The sequence below is a fragment of the Schistocerca nitens genome, chromosome 4, assembly GCF_023898315.1.
Source record: "Schistocerca nitens isolate TAMUIC-IGC-003100 chromosome 4, iqSchNite1.1, whole genome shotgun sequence".
NCBI classification, from domain to species: domain Eukaryota; kingdom Metazoa; phylum Arthropoda; class Insecta; order Orthoptera; family Acrididae; genus Schistocerca; species Schistocerca nitens.
Genome location: NC_064617.1, coordinates 550,120,636 through 550,141,398, shown reverse-complemented (window position 1 = coordinate 550,141,398; position 20,763 = coordinate 550,120,636). Strand labels below are relative to the sequence as shown.

The following is a 20,763-nucleotide window of genomic DNA, read 5'->3' as shown; positions in this document are numbered from 1 at the left end:
AATTTGGAAAATCGATCTGAATGTTATTTAGAAGAACCCTTGACAGTGAAACTGCAATTTGTTTGCGTTGTAGTATCGTGTGAGAATACAATACAAAGAGAGATCTTAAACACAAGGTTTACAAAATTTAAATATCAATAATAAATGTAAAAAAGGAAGTTAAGCTTAACATAGAAAGAAGGAAGCAGTTGTGTGTAGTAATCTCCTTTAGAGGATAACAGACAAAACTTTAAAGGCCTACACACAGAATGTTTGACGATGGGAAACAGTATGTTTAGATTAACGCGGCGATGAAACGAGGAAAAAATTGAAAAGGTATATCTAGCACTGGAGAAACATGTATTGACTGAGTGAAAAGGTAATGTAGGAAATAATTATTGAAGTCAATTGTTGCATAAATGTTTGATCGATAAACTTGGCAAGAGGTGGAGTCTGTTAGTGGCAAACATGATTATCCATTTACGTTTTGGAAGAGCAAACCGAGGATCGTTACCTAAGAAGCAGTATAGGAAGCTGTTACAGAACAAATCAAATTGATAAATTGTGCCGAAAGAATAGGACTGCATAATTTCTCATAAAAGAACCATACTTTATAATAGTAATTTTTTCTTACTTTTTTGATTCATATAATGGTTGGTACAGTCGTCTTTGAAACTAGTGTGATATATCACAGCTCGATCCATATATTATGAGACTACAGCAGCATCAGTAACAATCAACAGCCAAATCATATTTTTTCCTTATAGTTCGACAACGACATGAGGCCTTTCGAGCCAACAGACACGCTCGTGAGGACAGTGGCCGAGCTAAGTGACACACCAGTGTTCTATTATGTATTTGACTACCGCGGGGATATCGTCGAATCTACGCAGTGGGGTGAGTACAAAGAAAATAACGCATTTAACGTAAATGTATCTCTTTGCTGTCAAAGCAGTGTGATAGAATTAATGTTTGCTAAAAGTGAGAGCAGTCACACTCATCTTTAAATTCCGTCCAAAAGCTAATAGCAGTTTTCTTACATAGCATAAGGGCGCCGCAGCCATTACCAGCCAGGATGGCCACTTATGGCCCTGAATGGCTTGTGTAGGAGCTGTCGGTAGCGGTCTTTCACTACCGCAGCGAGAGCGGAGTGAGAAACGCTCACTCAGTAACAATATTGTTTATTAAGCGCATTCCATTAAGATAAATCGATGTTGGTGCCAAGGAGCCAGGCGGCGTGCTGAGTCAGCATGAAATGACTGACAGTGTGCGTGACCTTGCTGACGCTGGACAGCTGTCTGTTTTGTAGCGATGTAGAGAGACAGCTGAGTGGCGTACACTGCATGCGGCTTGGGGACATAGACAGGGCCGTGCAGATGCTCCATGACGTACCCGAGGCCGTTGCAGTCTGCCAGACTATCAGGCGACGGCACCCAGGGAAAGGCCTCCTGTCAGTGGCATTAGTTCGACGTCCGAAGTCTCGCTGGCAGCCCGAAGACCATCGACTTTGCATAGTTGATTACACTTCTCAGTGAGATCTTAGCGGCTTCGCCAAACGTTGGACTGAGGACTGCTGCGAAGATTATCACGACGATGGTGCAATTCGAAAGCCCAAAAACGAGTGCTGCTAATGGCAGAGCGAGAGGGGCACATGTATGCGGCGGTCCTGGGTGTGTTGTGACAAGAGTCTGCTTCCCATTACGTAGATGCATCTGAGGAGATGCAGCGTTGCACCATGGCATAGAGTAACCCAGGCCACAGCCGCGGTAGACTGCTGTGTTCCAGATTGCTCCTGCAATACTATTTTAGCACCCAGCTCCAGCGTTTCGTCAGTGGCGATCACGCACACCCCTTGGTTGGTTGCAATGTCTTGCCTGCCGCTGATGCCGCGACAATATTCCGAAGTCGACATATTACTAGTCAGCAAGAGTAGGGAATACACATTAACGGTCTTGCTGCTTTATTTAGTCGTACACGGAGTAACTATATTGATCAGTCAGAATATTATCATCACCTACCTAATCGCCGGCATGTCCACCTTCGGCACGCGTAACAGCGTCGTGGCGTGGAAGCAATGAGGCCTTGGGAGATCGCTGAAGGTAGCTCGCACCACATATGCACACGTAAGTCACCTAAGTCCCGTTAATTCCGGGGAGAGGCGGCGATGGGCTCAGACGCACATTCAATCACATCCCAGATCGATCGGGTTCAGATCTGGTCAGTCAGGGGGCCAGAACATCAATTGAAACTCGCCACTGTGTTCCTTCGACCACTCCATCACACTCCTGGCGTTGTGACATGGCACAACATTTGTTGAAAAATGACACTGCCGTCGGGACTCATGATGGTCATGAAGGGGCATACGTGGACTACAACGAGTGTACGATACGCCTTGGCCGTCATGGTACCTTGCACGAGCTCCACTGGACCCACGGGTACCCACGTAAACGTTCCTCGGAGCATAATGGAGCCGCCGCCAGCTACTTTCCTTCCCATAGTACAGGTGTCAGGAAGCTGTTCCCCTGGAGGACGACGGATACGCGCCCTCCAGTCGGCAAGATGAAGAAGGTATCGGGATTCATCAGACCATGGAACGCTCTGCCACTGCGCCAACGTCCAGTGCCGATGGTCAGGAGCACATTTCAGTCGTAGTTGCCTACGTTGTGCTGTTAATATTTGCACCTGCATGGGTCATCGGTTGCGGAGGTCCATCGTTATTAGAAGTGTTCGCTGCACTGTGTTCAGACACACTCGTACTCTGCCCAGCATTAAAGTCTGATGTTAGTTCCGCGACAGTTCGCCTCCTGTCTTGTTTTACGAGTCTGCCCAGCCTAAGACGTTCGACATATGTAACCAGGGGTGCCCGCCCAATCCCACGACGTTGGACGTGTTTTCAGCTAGGTTTCGCCACGTGTTGAAGGCACTGACCACAGCATTCCTCGAACACCCGACAAGTCGTTCAGTTTCCGAAATACTCGAGCCTCCGGACTTTCACAATCTGCCCTCGGTCAAACTCAGATAGATCACGCGCCTTCCCCGTTCTACGCACGGACAACACGCTCACTGATAGTGCATGCACTCCGCGTGTGACTGACTAGCAGTCATTCCTCGCCAGCTGAGACTGGTACCGCCTGGACGGGTTTATATCGATAGTAGAGCGGTAATCATAATGTTCTGGTTGATCAGTAGATACACTACAAGTCGAGAAAGTAGTTACAGTTATTAGTTTCAAACCCTCAGATACATACTGGCCAGTTTCAAACCCTCAGATACATACTGGACCTAGGTACACCGTTACTCTGTTGGCAATTACAACACCAAGCCTAGCATAATGAAATTTTACTTATTGTGCCTATACATGGTTATGTTGGCGCGGCTGATGTCATTTGACGTCCATCCTACCTCTCTGGCCTGGTTCGAGCTTCATTCACGTTCTTTGTGTGTCGCAGAAACACGATTGAGTACACGTTTGCGGAGTACACCGACTTAATCCTTTTGAGTGGCGCAGCTCACTGTAATGGAAGAGCTGCTCATCGCCTTTATCAAAACCGTTCTCCACAACGTTCGACTTCATCGCATACTCTTTTCGTCACGATTACACAACGGCTTCGAGAAAGGTTACCTTCACCGTTAGCAGGTTGTGGTGTTCCAAGCAGACGCCACACATCCGAATTGGAAGAGGCACACTCTGTGTGTTTTAATTTGTTTTGTCTGTTCTCTGTCGAAGTCTTTCTCGTCCTGTGTCGTCTGACGTCTTTCCTGCTGTTCGTTTTTTATTCTCTTTGGGCGGTTTTAATTTTTTTGGAAAAAGGGACCGATGACCATCGCAGTCTGGTCCCTTTCATCCCACAAAAAAAAAAAAAAAAATTGGAAGAGGCTGTACTGCCTCACGTTGAAGACAACCTGTCAACGAGTAGACGAGCAATTTCTTTGCTTACTAATGAGTGGAAAAGCAAAACAAGTGATGTACTGGGTCACGCCTAATCAATCACTTGAGGAAGTGGTCACATTCTCAACATGTTTGCAAATTGTTGCAGCACGGAAACGGTACGTTTCCGGTCGTGGAATCAAATTCAAAATATTATCAACTCACTCCCCTTTAAAAGTCTTAGAAGTCTGTAACGAGAATTACCGAACACCCTGTATAACAGTGTTATTAAACGAATCTCTTTTCCACGGATAGTTGCCCAGAATCTCGAATACCATTATACCGTACATGTGGGAAGACTGAGACCCAAGAAGACCAGAATGTTAAGGGCCGATTTGTTTGATAGTTCTAGACAGAGTATTCGGAAAGCCTCTATGTCGCCGCCTGAGAGGTCACAGACAGATAATTGGTATGAATGCACCGCAGAACGGTTTCAGGGAGGCGAAATGTACCGAGGATGCCGCAAATCACACAACGCATAATGTGTTGGTCGTTCGGTCGGTCGTCTCATCGGGCGACGTGTATTTGGTCTTTTGACCGTTTCTGGGCCTCGTCAGTTGGTCATTTTGCCGGACGTGGGTCGGTTCCTTCCTTGGGCAGAGATGTCGGGTATCCAATTGGCAAGTGTTCCCTCTGCATGGTTGGGTCCGAGCCAGTGTGCCCAGGTCGCCGTGTCTCCGAGTTCCGAAAGGACATCGAGTTGAGTAGGGACGGGAGCAGCAGTGAGGTCCGGACAGCCATGCCTCGCCCGACCGTCGCCGGCACACACGACTTCCGTGGAGACGGCCTTGGTTGGTCGTTCAGTTGGTGTATTTGGTCACCGACCGCTTCTGGGTTCTCTGTGTGTGTCGACGTGTCATTCGCCCTGTTGTTCCACAGTGATTGCTTTTATAGATTGTTCGAGTTATTGTGGAAGTGTTTTCGTGAAACTGTGTCTAGCTTGTGTAATTTCGAATGAGCAGTTATGTTAATGCTGTCTGCGTACTGGAGTAGGCAGACGGTCAGTTGGGACAGAGCAGCGAGGAAGTCTCCGCGGCGAGGTCATTAGCGTTGTGTTCTGCAGTGTGTTTTTTCTCGCCGTGTTGATGCTGTCCGTACCACGTGTAGTTCGACAACCTTTGGTGTTGTTCATATTTCTGAGTGGTTATTGTGCCTTGGTTCTTTTTAGACGCCAATATTGAAGACGTAGTGTCGCTGGTATCTTCGTCCTCGGCTGATATTTATCGTTGTCGCGCTCATTAGGTTGTTGGTCGGTCCTTCAGCCGTCCCTGGGTCGGGTTGCCATCCGATTATTTAGTATTACGCTTGGCTGCCTGTCTCACCTAAGCTTACCCTAGAGTTACCTTCCCAGGCCGACCCTTGGAACACTTCTGCGCACCACTGTTCTGTTGTTTTGGATTGTGATTTTCTTTTACACTCAAGTACTGTGCGAGGCCTTCAGCTGTGTATTAATTTAGTTTGTTTTAATGTTCAGTATGTGGCCTTCAATCGAAATTCTACGTGAAATGTTTCAAGATAAGGCCTTCAGCCTTAAGGCAATTTTAATGATTTGTGTTGTGGCCTTCAGCCGTATTGTTTCTGAATTCTAAAGGGCATGTGTGATTAAGTGTTTTACCAAAATAAAGTCTGTATGTTTGTGCAACTAACAGCAACTGATTTGGGCCCATATCTACAACCTGATCTGCTCTGGACTACGGAACCAGGTTCCAGAGATTTTGGTTGTATGTAAAATCAGTAAGTGGATCAAAATCACCTATACATTCTCTCAGCGACGACAACGGCACCGAAACGGAAGATAACAGAGAGAAGGCCGAAATACTGAATTCGGTCTTCCGACATTGTTTCACCGCAGAAGATCGTAACACTGTCCCTCCTTTCAATCGTCGTACGAACGTCGAAATGGCAGATATTGAGATAATCGATCGTGGTATTGAAAAGCAGTTACAATCGCTTAGTAGTGGAAAGGCGTCGGGACCAGATGAAATACCTGTAAGATTCTATAAGGATTATGAAAAGGAATTTGCTCCCTCTCTATCAGTAATTTATCGTAGATCGCTTGAGCAACGAAGGGTACGTAACGATTGATAAAAACAGCAGGTCATTCCCGTTTCTAAGAAAGGCCATAAGACAGATCCACACAATTAGAGACCTGCACTATGTGATCAAAAGTATCCGGACTCCTGGCTGGCCGGCCGGGATGGCCGAGCGGTTCTAGGCGCTACAGTCTGGAACCGCGCGACCGCTACGGTCGCAGGTTCGAATCCTGCCTCGGGCATGGATGTGTGTGATGTCCTTAGGTTAGATAGATTCAAGTAGTTATCAGTTCTAGGGGACTCATGACCTCAGAAGTTAAATCCCATAGTGCTCAGAGCCATTTGAACACCTGGCTGAAAATGACTTACAAGTGTTGGTCCACCTTTAGCCATGATGACAGCTTCCACTCTCGCAGGCATATATTCAATCAGGTACTGGAAGGTTTCTTGTGGAATGGCAGTCCATTCTTCACGGAGTGCTGCACTAAGAAGACGTATCGATGTCTGTCGGTGAGGCCTGGTACGAAGTCGACGTTCCAAAATACCCCCAAACGTGTTCTACAATATTCAGGTCAGGACTCTCTGCAGGGCAGTCCATTACAGTGATCTTATTGTCGTGTAGCCACTCCGCTACAGGCTGTGCATTATGAAAAGGTGCTCGATCGTGTTTAAAGATCATCCCCGAATTGCTCTTCAACAGTGGGAAGCAAGAAGATGCTTTAAACATCAATGTAGGGCTGTGCAACAAGGGGTGCAAGCCCCCTCCACGAAAACCACGACCACACCTTAACACCATCGCCTCCCAATTTTACTGTTGGCACTACACACACTGGCAGATGACGTTCACCGGGCATTCGCCATACCCATCGGATCGCCACGTTGTGTACCGTGATTCTTCACTCCACACAACGTTTTTCCACTGTTCAGTCGTTCAGTGTTTACGCCCCTTACACCAAGTGAGGAGTCGTTTGGCATTTACCTGCGTGATGTGTGGTTTATGAGCACCCGCTCGACCATAAAATCCAAGTTTTCTCACCTCCCGCCTGTCATAGTACTTGCAGTGGATCCTAAAGTAGTTCGGAATTCCTGTGTGATGGTCTGGGATACATGTCTGCCTAATACACATGACGACCCTCTTCAACTGTCGGCGATCTCTGTCAGTCAACAGACGAGATCGGCCTGTACGCTTTTGTGCTGTACGTGTCAAAAATGGTTCAAATGGCTCTGAGCACTATGGGACTCAACTGCTGAGGTCATTAGTCCCCTAGAACTTAGAACTAGTTAAACCTAACTAACCTAAGGACATCACAAACATCCATGCCCGAGGCAGGATTCGAACCTGCGACCGTAGCGGCCTTGCGGTTCCAGACTGCAGCGCCTTTAACCGCACGGCCACTTCGGCCGGCATTCCGCTGTACGTGTCCCTTCACGTTCTACTTCAATATCACATCGGCAACAGTGGACCTAAGGATGTTTAGGAGTGTGGAAATCTCGCCTACAGACGTATGACACAAGTAGCATTCAATCACCTGACCACGTTCGATGTCCGTGAGTTCCGCAGAGCGCCCCATTCTGCTCTCTCACGATGTCTAATGACTACTGAGGTCGCTGATATGGAGTACCAGGCAGTAGGTGGCAGCACAATGCACCTGATATGAAAAACGTATGTTTTTGGGGGTGTCCGGATACTTTTGATCACATAGTGTATATCGTTGGACGTCAGTCTGTTGTAGAATTAAAGAACGTGTTTTATGCTCAAGATATATAAGGTTTTTTGAAAATGAACATCTCTTCCATAGAAATCGACATGGTTTCCGCAAACAGAGATCCAGCGAAACTCAGCTCGCTCTTTTCCTCCATGAGATCCACAGCGCTGTAGACAACGGCGCTCAGATTGATGCCGGATTCCGTACGAGCTTACGGAGTATCGGACCACCCTTGCGATTGGATTCAAGACTTTCTTGAAGATAGAACTCAATACGTCGCTCGTAACGGAACAAAATCGACAGATGTAAAGATAGTATCCGGAGTACCACAGGGAAGTGTGAAAGAACCGTTGCTGTTCACAATATATATAAACGATCTAGTAGAAAGCGTCGGGAGCTCTTTAAGGCTATTCGCAGATAATGCAGTTGTCTATACCAAAGTAGCAACTCCATGAAAATACACTCCTGGAAATGGAAAAAAGAACACATTGACACCGGTGTGTCAGACCCACCATACTTGCTCCGGACACTGCGAGAGGGCTGTACAAGCAATGATCACACGCACGGCACAGCGGACACACCAGGAACCGCGGTGTTGGCCGTCGAATGGCGCTGGCTGCGCAGCATTTGTGCACCGCCGCCGTCAGTGTCAGCCAGTTTGCCGTGGCATACGGAGCTCCATCGCAGTCTTTAACACTGGTAGCATGCCGCGACAGCGTGGACGTGAACCGTATGTGCAGTTGACGGACTTTGAGCGAGGGCGTATAGTGGGCATGCGGGAGGCCGGGTGGACGTACCGCCGAATTGCTCAACACGTGGGGCGTGAGGTCTCCACAGTACATCGATGTTGTCGCCAGTGGTCGGCGGAAGGTGCACGTGCCCGTCGACCTGGGACCGGACCGCAGCGACGCACGGATGCACGCCAAGACCGTAGGATCCTACGCAGTGCCGTAGGGGACCGCACCGCCACTTCCCAGCAAATTAGGGACACTGTTGCTCCTGGGGTATCGGCGAGGACCATTCGCAACCGTCTCCATGAAGCTGGGCTACGGTCCCGCACACCGTTAGGCCGTCTTCCGCTCACGCCCCAACATCGTGCAGCCCGCCTCCAGTGGTGTCGCGACAGGCGTGAATGGAGGGACGAATGGAGACGTGTCGTCTTCAGCGATGAGAGTCGCTTCTGCATTGGTGCCAATGATGGTCGTATGCGTGTTTGGCGCCGTGCAGGTGAGCGCCACAATCAGGACTGCATACGACCGAGGCACACAGGGCCAACACCCGGCATCATGGTGTGGGGAGCGATCTCCTACACTGGCCGTACACCACTGAATAGTGCACGGTACATCCAAACCGTCATCGAACCCATCGTTCTACAATTCCTAGACCGGCAAGGGAACTTGCTGTTCCAACAGGACAATGCACGTCCGCATGTATCCCGTGCCACCCAACGTGCTCTAGAAGGTGTAAGTCAACTACCCTGGCCAGCAAGATCTCCGGATCTGTCCCCCATTGAGCATGTTTGGGACTGGATGAAGCGTCGTCTCACGCGGTCTGCACGTCCAGCACGAACGCTGGTCCAACTGAGGCGCCAGGTGGAAATGGCATGGCAAGCCGTTCCACAGGACTACATCCAGCATCTCTACGATCGTCTCCATGGGAGAATAGCAGCCTGCATTGCTGCGAAAGGTGGATATACACTGTACTAGTGCCGACATTGTGCATGCTCTGTTGCCTGTGTCTATGTGCCTGTGGTTCTGTCAGTGTGATCATGTGATGTATCTGACCCCAGGAATGTGTCAATAAAGTTTCCCCTTCCTGGGACAATGAATTCACGGTGTTCTTATTTCAATTTCCAGGAGTGTAGTAAGAATTTGCTGAATGACCTGCAGAGATCTGATGAATGGGGCAGGCTCTGGCAGTTGACCCTGAACGTAAATAAATGCAACATACTGCGCATACAGAGAAAAAGAAATCCACTAATGTGCAGCTACACTGTTGATGACAAACAGCTGGAGACTGCGCCTGCCGTAAAATATCTACGAGTAACTATCCAGAGCGACCTTAAGTGGAATGACCGCATAAAAGTGGGAAAAGCAGATACCAGACTCAGATTCATCGGAACAATCTTAAGGAAACGTAACTCATCCACGAAAGAAGTGGCTTATAAGGCGCTTGTTCGCCCGATTCTTGAGTATTGTTCATCCATCTGGGATCGCTATCAGTTAGGACTGATAGAGGAGATAGAGGAGGTCAAACGAAGAGCGGCGCGTTTCGTCACGGGATCGTTTAGTTGGCGAGAGAGCGTTACGGAGACGCTAAACAAACTCCACTGGCAGACGTTACAAGAGAGGTGTTGTGCATCACGGAGAGATTTACTATTGAAATTGCGGGACACCATTTTCAGGAGGAGTCGGACAGCATATTACCTCTCCCCACATACATCTCGCGTATTGACCACGAGGAGAAAATTCGAGAAATTAGAGCCAGTACAGAGGCTTACCGACAATCATTTTTCCCACGCACTATTCGCGAGTGGTACAGGGTTGGAGGGATCAGATAGTGGTACCGAAAATACCCTCCGCCACATACCATTAGGTGGCTTGCGGAGTATGTTGTAGACGATGTATTTTCTTTCATAAAAGAGAAGTCTTCCTCTTGTTGCGTTAATGGCACTGTCAAAACAATTGTGAATCACAATATACATACACTAGTCTAATACTAGAAAGAGAGCGCCATACATTGCTTTTTTTTAAATCTGTTAACAAATAATTTACAAAATTTACTGACGTTGTAGATAAACCAGGTATTTTGCTAATACACGAAAGCAAACGTCCAATATCGTAGTCAGTTTCAGTTTGTATGCAACCAAAAAAATGGTTCAAACGGCTCTGAGCACTATGGGACTTAACATCTGTGGTCATCAGTCCCCTAGAACTAAGAACTACTTAAACCTAACTAATCTAAGGACCACACACATCCATGCCCGAGGCAGGATTCGAACCTGCGACCGTAGCAGTCGCGCGGGTTTGCAACCATTTAAGGAGTGTGTACACCTCTTACGTTCTTCCTGTAAAAAAGTCATGGTTGAAGTCCATAGAATCAAAATACTGCAACAGTATGTGCTGCTATTGGTACTAGATTTCAGTCCAGTGGATGGAAATATCCGATAATGCTGACCCGGTGAAGGAGTACCCACATCGTGAAGGTGTCACACCTTCAAGAAGCAACAGCTTCGCTTCCCAAACCCGATAAAAACTTTGCAGGTACCTCTAGACAGAAGAACTACTGCCCTAAACACTACAGAATGGTCTGCAGGGCATGTGTCAAGCATTGGGCCAGCCATGCTGTACATAACCTCTGGCGTGCCACAGGGGAGTGTTATGGGACCATTGCTTTTCACAATATATATAAATGACCTAGTAGATAGTGTCGGAAGTTCCATGCGGCTTTTCGCGGATGTTGCTGTAGTATACAGAGAAGTTGCAGCATTAGAAAATTGCAGCGAAATGCAGGAAGATCTGCAGCGGATAGGCACTTGGTGCAGGGAGTGGCAACTGACCCTTAACATAGACAAATGTAATGTTGGGTTAGATAGAGCAGCAATCAGTCGTAGAATTAAGTTGCTGACACAGGTCGAAATCTGATCTGCGTTGTGACTATAAATGTCATATTAAAGCAACTTAGTCCGCAGCTCGTGGTCGTGCGGTAGCGTTCTCGCTTCCCGCGCCCGGGTTCCCGGGTTCGATTCCCGGCGGGGTCAGGGATTTTCTCTGCCTCGTGATGACTGGGTTTTGTGTGCTGTCCTTCGGTTAGTTATGTTTAAGTAGTTCTAAGTTCTAGGGGACTGATGACCATAGATGTTAAGTCCCATAGTGCTCAGAGCCATTTGAACCATTTTAAAGCAACTTAATTCTACGACTGATTGCTGCTCTATCTAACCCAATATAACCACAGTCGTCGCGTGCACCCACCCCATGGAGGGCAACCTGATGACAAATGTAATGTATTGCGAATACATAGAAGGAAGGATCCTTTATTGTATGATTATATGATAGCTGAACAAACATTGGTAGCAATTACTTCTGTAAAATATCTGGGAGTATGCGTACTAAACGATTTGAAATGGAATGATCATATAAAATTAATTGTTGGTAAGGCGGATGCCAGGTTGAGATACATTGGGAGAGTCCTTAGAAAATGTAGTCCATCAACAAAGGAGGTGGCTTACAAAACACTCGTCCGACCTATACTTGAGTATTGCTCATCAGTGTGGGATCCGTACCAGATCGGGTTGACGGAGGAGATAGAGAAGATCGAAAGAAGAGCGGCGCGTTTCGTCACAGGGTTATTTGGTAACCGTGACAGCGTTACGGAGATGTTTAGCAAACTCAAGTGGCAGACTCTGCAAGAGAGGCGCTCTGCTTCGCGGTGTAGCTTGCTGTCCAGGTTTCGAGAGGGTGCGTTTCTGGATGAGGTATCGAATATATTGCTTCCCCCTACTTATACCTCCCTAGGAGCTCACGAATGTAAAATTAGAGAGATTGGAGCGCGCACGGAGGCTTTCCGGCAGTCATTCTTCCCGCGAACCATACGCGACAAGAACAGGAAAGGGAGGTAATGACAGTGGCACGTAAAGTGCCCTCCGCCACACACCGTTGGATGGCTTGCGGAGTATAAATGTAGATGTAGATGTAGACGTCTTGATGCGACTTGAGAGCTATATTCTATTTGAAGGGTGAAGGGACACAGTACACTGTTAAGTCCGTTACCCGGTATACCTTATCTGTATCACTGCGTCACATATTTTATTTTTCGCAAGGCATCTGTTGGAGAATACATTATCGTTAAGACTCGCGTATTTTCATGGATCTCTATTAACTTACAGGCATTTTTCGATAAATTAATCATTCTTAAGGAGGATTCCAGAACTACACGTTGGTCAAGTACAGCAATAAAATAATAATAAGTGAATTTCAAACCAAGGGTACAATCCTCATGTATTTCCTGAGAACTCTCAGACTAGTAATACACCCTCAAAGGGAAAATGTAAGACCTATTGGCATCGAGAACTATTCTTTGCTAATAATCGTGATCATGAACACAAATGTATGCTGTCTTGCTTTAAAAGAGACAACAGTGATAACAGTAAATACTCTGTATGAATTACTGTACAAATGGTAGCGAGTAGGGAGATTCGTGCTTACCGAGCTACATTAACACAAGATTTTAGCAGAGATGGAAATATGGCATGATAATTTCACTTCTTTATTAAAATATCTAAACTCGTAAACCATCTCTGAACCAGATCAACAATTTCCCACATATATTTAACATGAAATGAACAATATACTAACGACTGTTTTAACATAATACCCGTCTTTCAGGGGTGAATCACGCCGGTGATATATTCGTGCTCTTTGTGAGAGATGATACCGTATGTAACCTGGATCCAGAGTCAGAGGAGGATCAAGTGCGCAGGAATATGGTTCGGTACTGGACCAACTTCGCTAAGTATGGGTATGTAGCTATACAATTAGTCGTCTCTTTTTCTGCCACCAGATTAAAATAATTATTTCTCAGATTTTTTCACTCTTTCTCTTTAGCTGAGCAGAGTGCAGTAGGTCATTAAATACTGCTCCGGCTCTTTGCTAAAAATTGCAGTAACTACTCTTTGTCATACATGTCAACTTCTTACCTTTTTTATAATTGTCTAAAGCACTAATTCAATAAAACTGTGATGACGGCGTCGTCTACATAACTGGGAGCATGTCCGTATGAGTAACACTTTCAGCAAAATACTGAATCAAATAGTTCAGTGCCATGCTCAGTGGGGTTGCTGTACAGAGACGGAGCTACACCGACGATTCTGGATTTTCAGTATGCTAAATGTTAACATATATTTTACCATGAGTGATGTGAAGATGGTTGTTAAGTCAACTGAAATCAGTTATGATTTAATACTTTATAATGTACGCGATGTAGATAATTATTACAACAAAATTCTTTTAGTTGTAGAAATGTTGAGATATCAATATTTGTTCAGTTTCTCCTTTCTGACAATGTTAGATAAAACAAGTAAACGCTAACCTTTCACAGCCTATTTCCAAATTAACACTTTGGGGAGTTGCACCGCTTGAGAGTATCTTAGTGAAATACCTATTGCAATCACACTAACTTAGCAGACGAAACGGCTAACAAACACCAAAAGGTACTGATCAAACGCCGTGATATTGTCGTATTACGGACATCGCTGTATTTGTGTGATTATGCAATATTTAAGAAGCCGAGAAATAATGCAACACCACAGTTATGCCACGTTCTCGCCACCTACATAGTCATTTCGTTCGTGTCAGTTTAACTGCCCGTCGTTTCCTATGGTGGCATTTCTGAGTTCGCTACCTGTTTACGAATTTTTTTTGTTACCACACACTGCGACTGTGCATAAGTTTGTTCTTTCTGTTTAATGCCTCCACGTAAATACATGTGCAAAATCTGTACTTGGTGGATCAATGTCACAAACTTAAGAGACAATATAAAACTTAAAAGCAGTGAAGAAACAAGAATTTTTTGCTGTGCTTAACACCTTCCTAAGGAGCAGCATATTCACATCACCCCTGTGTTTCCGCAGAAATCCAACCCCGGAGGCGGATCCTGTGATCTGGGAGCCGTACGACAATGTGACTCGCAGCTACATGCTGATGCAGTCCAACTTCTCCCTTGCTCACAACAAAGACGCAGAGCGAATGGATTTCTGGCACCAGAACGTTCCACTTCAACCTTATCCTGAAGACGCCTAGAAAAATGTAGAGAGTATTAACAACTTCCTGAGACATGAGATGAAATGTTTACGCTGTAAGCTTCACTATAATGTACACAAAAATTAAATATTTTTATGACATATTATCGTTTGACTGCCTGGGATTCTGTTTCCAAGTAATGCAATGTCGAATAAGGATGTGTCGTTCCATGAAAATTAAGTCAGTATAAGAAAAAAAACCTCTGTCATAATATTCGGTAAAATCGTCTTTATGATGACCGTTCAGGATTATGTTGCAGTTTTAACTAACATGAATATTAACCATATGTCGACGATACATAGTTCAAGGACATCAATCAGCTACATCATTATTTTAAAGGTAGCCAGTGGCATTGTAAGTTTAGTATTCAACAAAAGAAGATGAAAAGTACAAACTTTCTACAGCGAAGCGTGTAACAGTGGTGGCACCCACATGTACAATGTTTACGGAAAATCGACGAATACTGAGTGCATCATTCAAGTTTCATACTACTACCCACTCTAATATTGATGTGCTGTATTCAGACCACGTTGGACAATTACCAGACTTTCACTAAAAGATGAAAATAAGTGCTGAACAAAGCTTTACACCAATCTTATGAATGAAACAGTTTTTATGTGCTCGGAATACTCTCTCTCGACACTCCTTTGGCCACAGTGAATCGCTATGTTCAGCCATCCGCGTAATGTGGGTAATAGTGAAGCTGAAGTCTCAGTGCAGATGAGCAGCTGTTTGTCACTTTACTGCAAGAGGGATTGTCATCACGAGAAGTTGCCCGCCGAATCCGAACCGGCATACGCGACAGTGATATCTTCGGATCGTTCAGCTGCCAGTGTGGGAGGTAAAACATGAAAGGTCTGCCTTTTAGTGGTCGACGGTTGTCAAAATGATTAGCATGGTCTCTACCTACAAATTATGGCTTCTAGGTATCCCGAACAGAATGCACCATCAAAACTATAACGCTCTGTAGACACGTCGGAAGGCTGCGGCGATCCAGCCCGTACGCCATGCTATCAAACAGTATCTAGGTGTCCATTTTGAGCGACAAAACCTCTTCATCACCGGGATCCGCGAAGAAGATGGATGGAACCTGGAACAACTGCGTTTGTTCTCTTTACTGAAAAACGCAGCATTTGTCCGATGCTTGATGACGAGAAGGTGGCCAGGCACCAATGTACGTCCCGCACATGTCGTGCCAGGGAATGAACACAAAAGTGCTTCAGTCACGCTAGCGTTATCTCACTGATATGCGACATTCTCCTTTCTGTCTTCCAGGCCCACAATTAATGGTTTATATTTCAAGACTCGCACCTTCTGATTTCCGTCTGTTTGGCCCAGTGAAGGATGCTCTCCACGGGGGCAGTACGTGGTTGATGGGGAGGTTATTGATGCAGCAAGGTGTTGGCTCCGACGTCGACCAGTAGAGTGGTACCATGTGGGCATACAAGTCCTCATGGAGTGTTGTATTACTTAGTGAATGCCCCTCGTGTTTGTGGGGGTGCCATACATTGCAGCTTCATGTCTGTGATGATGTCATCACTTTTAATACTACTAGACTGAAAGTCTTGGAAGATCTTGGAGTGAAGACTGGTTCGAATACGTGAGCCATACAGGAGGGACTGGGCAAGGAAGAGTCGACAAGCCCAAAAAGTGTCCAAGGAGGCAAAATCTGTTAAAAGCAGTATGAGTACACATTCAGACAATGTAGAAGAGAGAAAAACTACACTGTTGACGAGTTTTACCTGTTATTTCTATTAAAATATGAGTTTTAATTTAAATTAACTTGTAATTGCAATTTTTGGAAACAAAATTCTCAGAGAAATGACCCGTTTTCTCAGGAACTACAGAAGATTGACTCTTTACTTTTACAATTTATTCATAGTACCCTAACGACAACAGCCTCTATAACGGCAGACATGGCTTGTGTCTTTTCAGTAAAATTCACAAAAATTTAAAGAATATGTAATAAAAAGTACGATAGAAAAAAATTCTATCCTGACTCCTAGAATAAATACTTCAGCCGAACAGAGAACAGACAGCGAGGTCATCAGCCCCATCGGATTAGGGAAGGACAGGGAAGGAAGTCGGCCGTGCTCTTTCAAGGGAATCATCCTGGCATTTGCCTGAAGCGATTTAGGGAAATCACGAAAACGTCGTCCACCCGAATGTGAACCCAATGTGCTAACAACTGCGCCACCTACCTCGGTGAAGCATGTATAAGTAATTTACAAAAGTTTCATTAAATTGTATGAAGTAGTTACCGTGAAAATTCGCTCTCGAATTAATTTAACATTACTGCGATAGGCCATTTATACTCTCCTTAATGATTTTTGTAAAAACATATTGCAAGGGACACCCTTACACAGAACCCTCAGCAAGCCATAAGTGATGCTGTTTACGATTAACAATTAAGACTCTTCACAGAAGTAAAACTATTGAACTTCATTAGCATTCTAGGTCAGATTTTCCATAAACAGTTCTAAGCAAAGAAATGTTACAGATGCTGGAGAACCACGTTAATATGCAACACCGAGAACCAAAATTATTCACTTAATGAGACCCTTCGGACGATGGTTAATATATTATCAATAGTAAGTCTTCGAGTATATATGTAGATTGCCCGCCCGGCTGGCCGTACGGTCTAACGCACGGCTTTCCGGCGGGAAGGAGCGCCGGTCCGCGGCACGAATCCGCCCGGCGGATTTGTGTAGAGGTCAGGTGAGCCGGCCAGCCTGTGGATGGTTTTTAGGCGGTTTTCCATCTGCCTCGCAAATGCAGGCTGGTTCCCCTAATTCCGCCTCAGGTACACTATGTCGGCGATTGCTGCGCAAACAAGTTCTCCACGTACGCGTACTCTACCACCCAAACATAGGGGTTACACTCGTCTGGTGTGAGACGTTCCCTGTGGGGTCCACCGTGGGCCGAACCGCACAATAACCCTGGGTTTGGTTTGGGGTTGCGGACCACTGCAGCTGCGGCGGGGACAGAGCCTCTCCGTCGTGTCTACGTTCCCGGTTAACATAACATAAAATAACATGTATGTAGATTTCAAAGGTGTCTCTATACTTACATTTAGTCATAATTATTATTTAATTCTTTGTGCTCTGTCTACTAACAACCATTTGTTCTGTGGTATTCCATTCTTCAAAATCGGTAAGGCCGAAGTCAAACACCCAAAGACAGATAAACAATAGAATATCTGTGCATCTGTAAGAATCCTTATCAGTTGTAACAATAATACTCAACTCATGTTCAAGAATATTTGTAGGCATTAAGGTCAGGTCACTTTTACCTAGTACTGTAATCTTAACGTGTCACAATCATAAATGGCCACACAGGCACCTCTCAACTATACAACAAAATAGAAAATAACACAGTTAGCAATTTATCCTAACCAATAATATGGATATCAAAATACATTGTAGCAAAATCACACACAATACTAGCATTAAACAATAATGGTACGAATGGAGATAACAGCACTCACTGCTGCATTACACGTTCACAGATATACCAGCATCTGTGACCGGTAAACATTAATTCCGTTTCTGCCTCACTCGTTCCCAATTGTCTCCTGCTCCCAATTCTACTAACATATTTTCACCACTTGCCAGTACACCAAGACCAAACATCATCCGTCCAAACCAAAACGTAACCAAATTGCTGTGAACGTCCGCTACTGGTTCTGACAGCAGATTTTTCACACGATACATAATGCAGTAAGAAAGAATGGAGATGCTGCAACAACATCTCTGGTGGATGGAAAACACAAATTATTAAACGCTAGAAATTTGCTACTCGAAACAAAAATTTTGTTGTTATTCACTGCATTGCCTCAAATATCACATTCCACTGATTTTTTTATTGGCTAAGGCTCAACACTGTTTTAAGAGAGAACTATACTTATAGCTAACTTACAAGAAGATTTACATGTTTAACCCTTCCACAACACTGAAATCAAGCCAAAGAAGGCAGATAATAGAAAGCGAAAGGAAGGGCTGTGGAGGTGGTGAAAAATAGTTTCGTTTTCCGCTAATGTGAGGAACATTTTTGAACGGTACGCCGAGAGGAGAGAAACGTCGAAAACATGGCAGTTGGGAAGCCATTGAAAAGCCAAATGTCAAACGAACGGGGACCAAATAAGTATTCATTACTTCTACATAAGATTCATAACAATTTAAATTCCGTTTTTTCGTGTGGTCGCGTTCTTCGAAAGTGTGTTGCGAGCATAGGTTGACGTGTTTTTTGTGAGCATTCAGGTGGCGGTTCAGTTAAGAATGTGGTCCCATGAACTTTTTGCCCAATAGTGAATGACATGAGCCAATGTGTCACCTTTTGCGGAGGAGGCCTGTTACAGGATTGTGAGCCACAATAACTTGGTAGTCAATGGCCTTCTGAAGTACCTTTTCTAGGTCTGTTACGACTCAACGTTATCAGGGGAAAGGCAACTGTTATGTAGTGTTGCTCTGGAAAACGACTAAACTGATGGTTTCGTCGACTCTTACGTTTTCGATATCTGATATGCAAATTATGTATACTGATATGTAGACCGAATTAATTTGATTTGAAAATAATGTATTCTTTTATTTTTATTAAAGATTATCTAATAGTGATTGCGAATACATGAATTGCCTGTAGGTATTTTATTTCTTGAGAATTACGTTTGAGTGGGCTGGCAGTTTCACAGACAGATAGCAGATTAAACGGGGCCGATGGAGACCATTAATTTAACGCAGGTTGTGAAAGATGACGCCAACTCAGGTAAGACAGCGTTCGCCAAAGGCTGTTGTATGTACTGGACAGCATGAGGGGACGCCCGTCACGAGCCGACACATTAAAGACAGCTGGTAACACTACATCTGTATGAACAGCTGCAGAGGAGTCGTTTGAATTCTGCACGAGATGACCGTCACTCCCTCCCAAATTTTTAAAGCGTTTTACTGCGGTGAGGGTGTTGCAAAGTACAAGAAGATCTCGGAAGGCGGGCAACAGTGAGTCTTGGGCGGAGAGGAATTTTAACGGTCAACACTTTGCAGGCTCTGTGGATGGTACGGGTATTTACGGCTCTATGCTCTCGACAGAACACAGCAGGAGAGGTGAGAGGATTCGGTAAGTGTGAGTGCAACTTTCTCATCCCAAAACCACCCGTAGCTGGTCCCTCACATATATCTATATAAAATCAGATTGGAATCATAAGAGGGTCATAGGAAACAACGTGTTGTAATACAATAATGTGCTCCTCTGAGGTACCGATATGACAGAGCCAAAACAAATTCCTCTCTTTAGCCGTAGGCCTCTGGGTGCGAAAATGCAGGAATTTCATTGATAGGCCTTGTCTGAGGTAGTAGTTTTGGAAAATTATTGAGAAGATGGAGATCGCTCCAGGAGAATGAACACTTGGATGTCTGTTCGTGAGAGGCTAGGATTGACTCTCGAAGAAGGGATGAATGTTATGAGGGAAGATAGGAGGCACTAAGAACACCTGCTCGCAGAATTCGATGTGAGAAGTAGTCATCTCACTTTGCATTTGCAACTGGATCACGATGAGAAGTTTGCGTTAGGTACCTTTTTGGGAATCAAAGGCATCGTATCTTACATAGCGGATGTCGACAGCAGCTCTGGCGGACAGAACTACGGCACCTTTAAAAAAGAATGGTAACATCGGCAATTGGCTTCGGCTTGTATAGATCGCAATGTACTCAGTACACGTCAGAGTATTAATGAGTAGGAGGAAGACGCCCTTCTGGCATGGATTTCAAAATAAATATTTTGTATGTGTTATTGCTAAATTCAATTTTGGAACTGAGGAATGAAAGAGATAAAGTAAATGGATGGATAGAAAAGAGAAGTCGCAAGAGAAAAAAAATTCAAGCAAACCAGGTGTTCTGTCTTCTGTCACAACCATGTGCTTTTCTTACTAAAGATTTAGCAATATTTCTTCTCTCCTTATAAGATTGCGTGTTTTCAGCTGTGGTTTTGCTGATATGTTTTATCCATACATCCTGTTTTTCTTTAAGAGCTTTTCTTATATGCTCATTACAAATTTCAGGCCCTTTTTTTTTTTTTCACCGAGAGCTTCTCCTGTTATTCTATATGTCATGTTCTGTATGTTCTATATTATCTTTAGTTTGCAAGTATGCTAGCTCCTTATTCAACCTGCTTTGTTGGAGGTGTTTGATACTGTCCCCTTCCAGCAAGTATACTTTATAAGCGCCTTGATCATGTTGGTTACTTATATGTTTTGCCATTTTATTCCATATCGCGGAAAGATCTAGTCTGGCAATTTGCAGAAATGATCTGATACTATATTTTGTCCTCTA

General features: G+C 44.9%; 1 protein-coding gene across 1 annotated transcript in view; it reads left to right on the top strand.

The window, feature by feature from the left end:
- The window catches only part of LOC126252904 (juvenile hormone esterase-like), a 126,299-nt gene extending 111,755 nt beyond the window's left edge, over positions 1 to 14,544 (top strand). The window contains exons 8-10 of the mRNA XM_049953880.1: positions 747 to 876; positions 13,031 to 13,163; positions 14,275 to 14,544. Of these exons, the coding sequence (XP_049809837.1) occupies positions 747 to 876; positions 13,031 to 13,163; positions 14,275 to 14,443 (432 nt within the window). The 3' untranslated portion in view covers positions 14,444 to 14,544. The remainder of the gene's footprint in view (positions 1 to 746; positions 877 to 13,030; positions 13,164 to 14,274) is intronic.
- Positions 14,545 to 20,763: the final 6,219 nt, after the last annotated feature.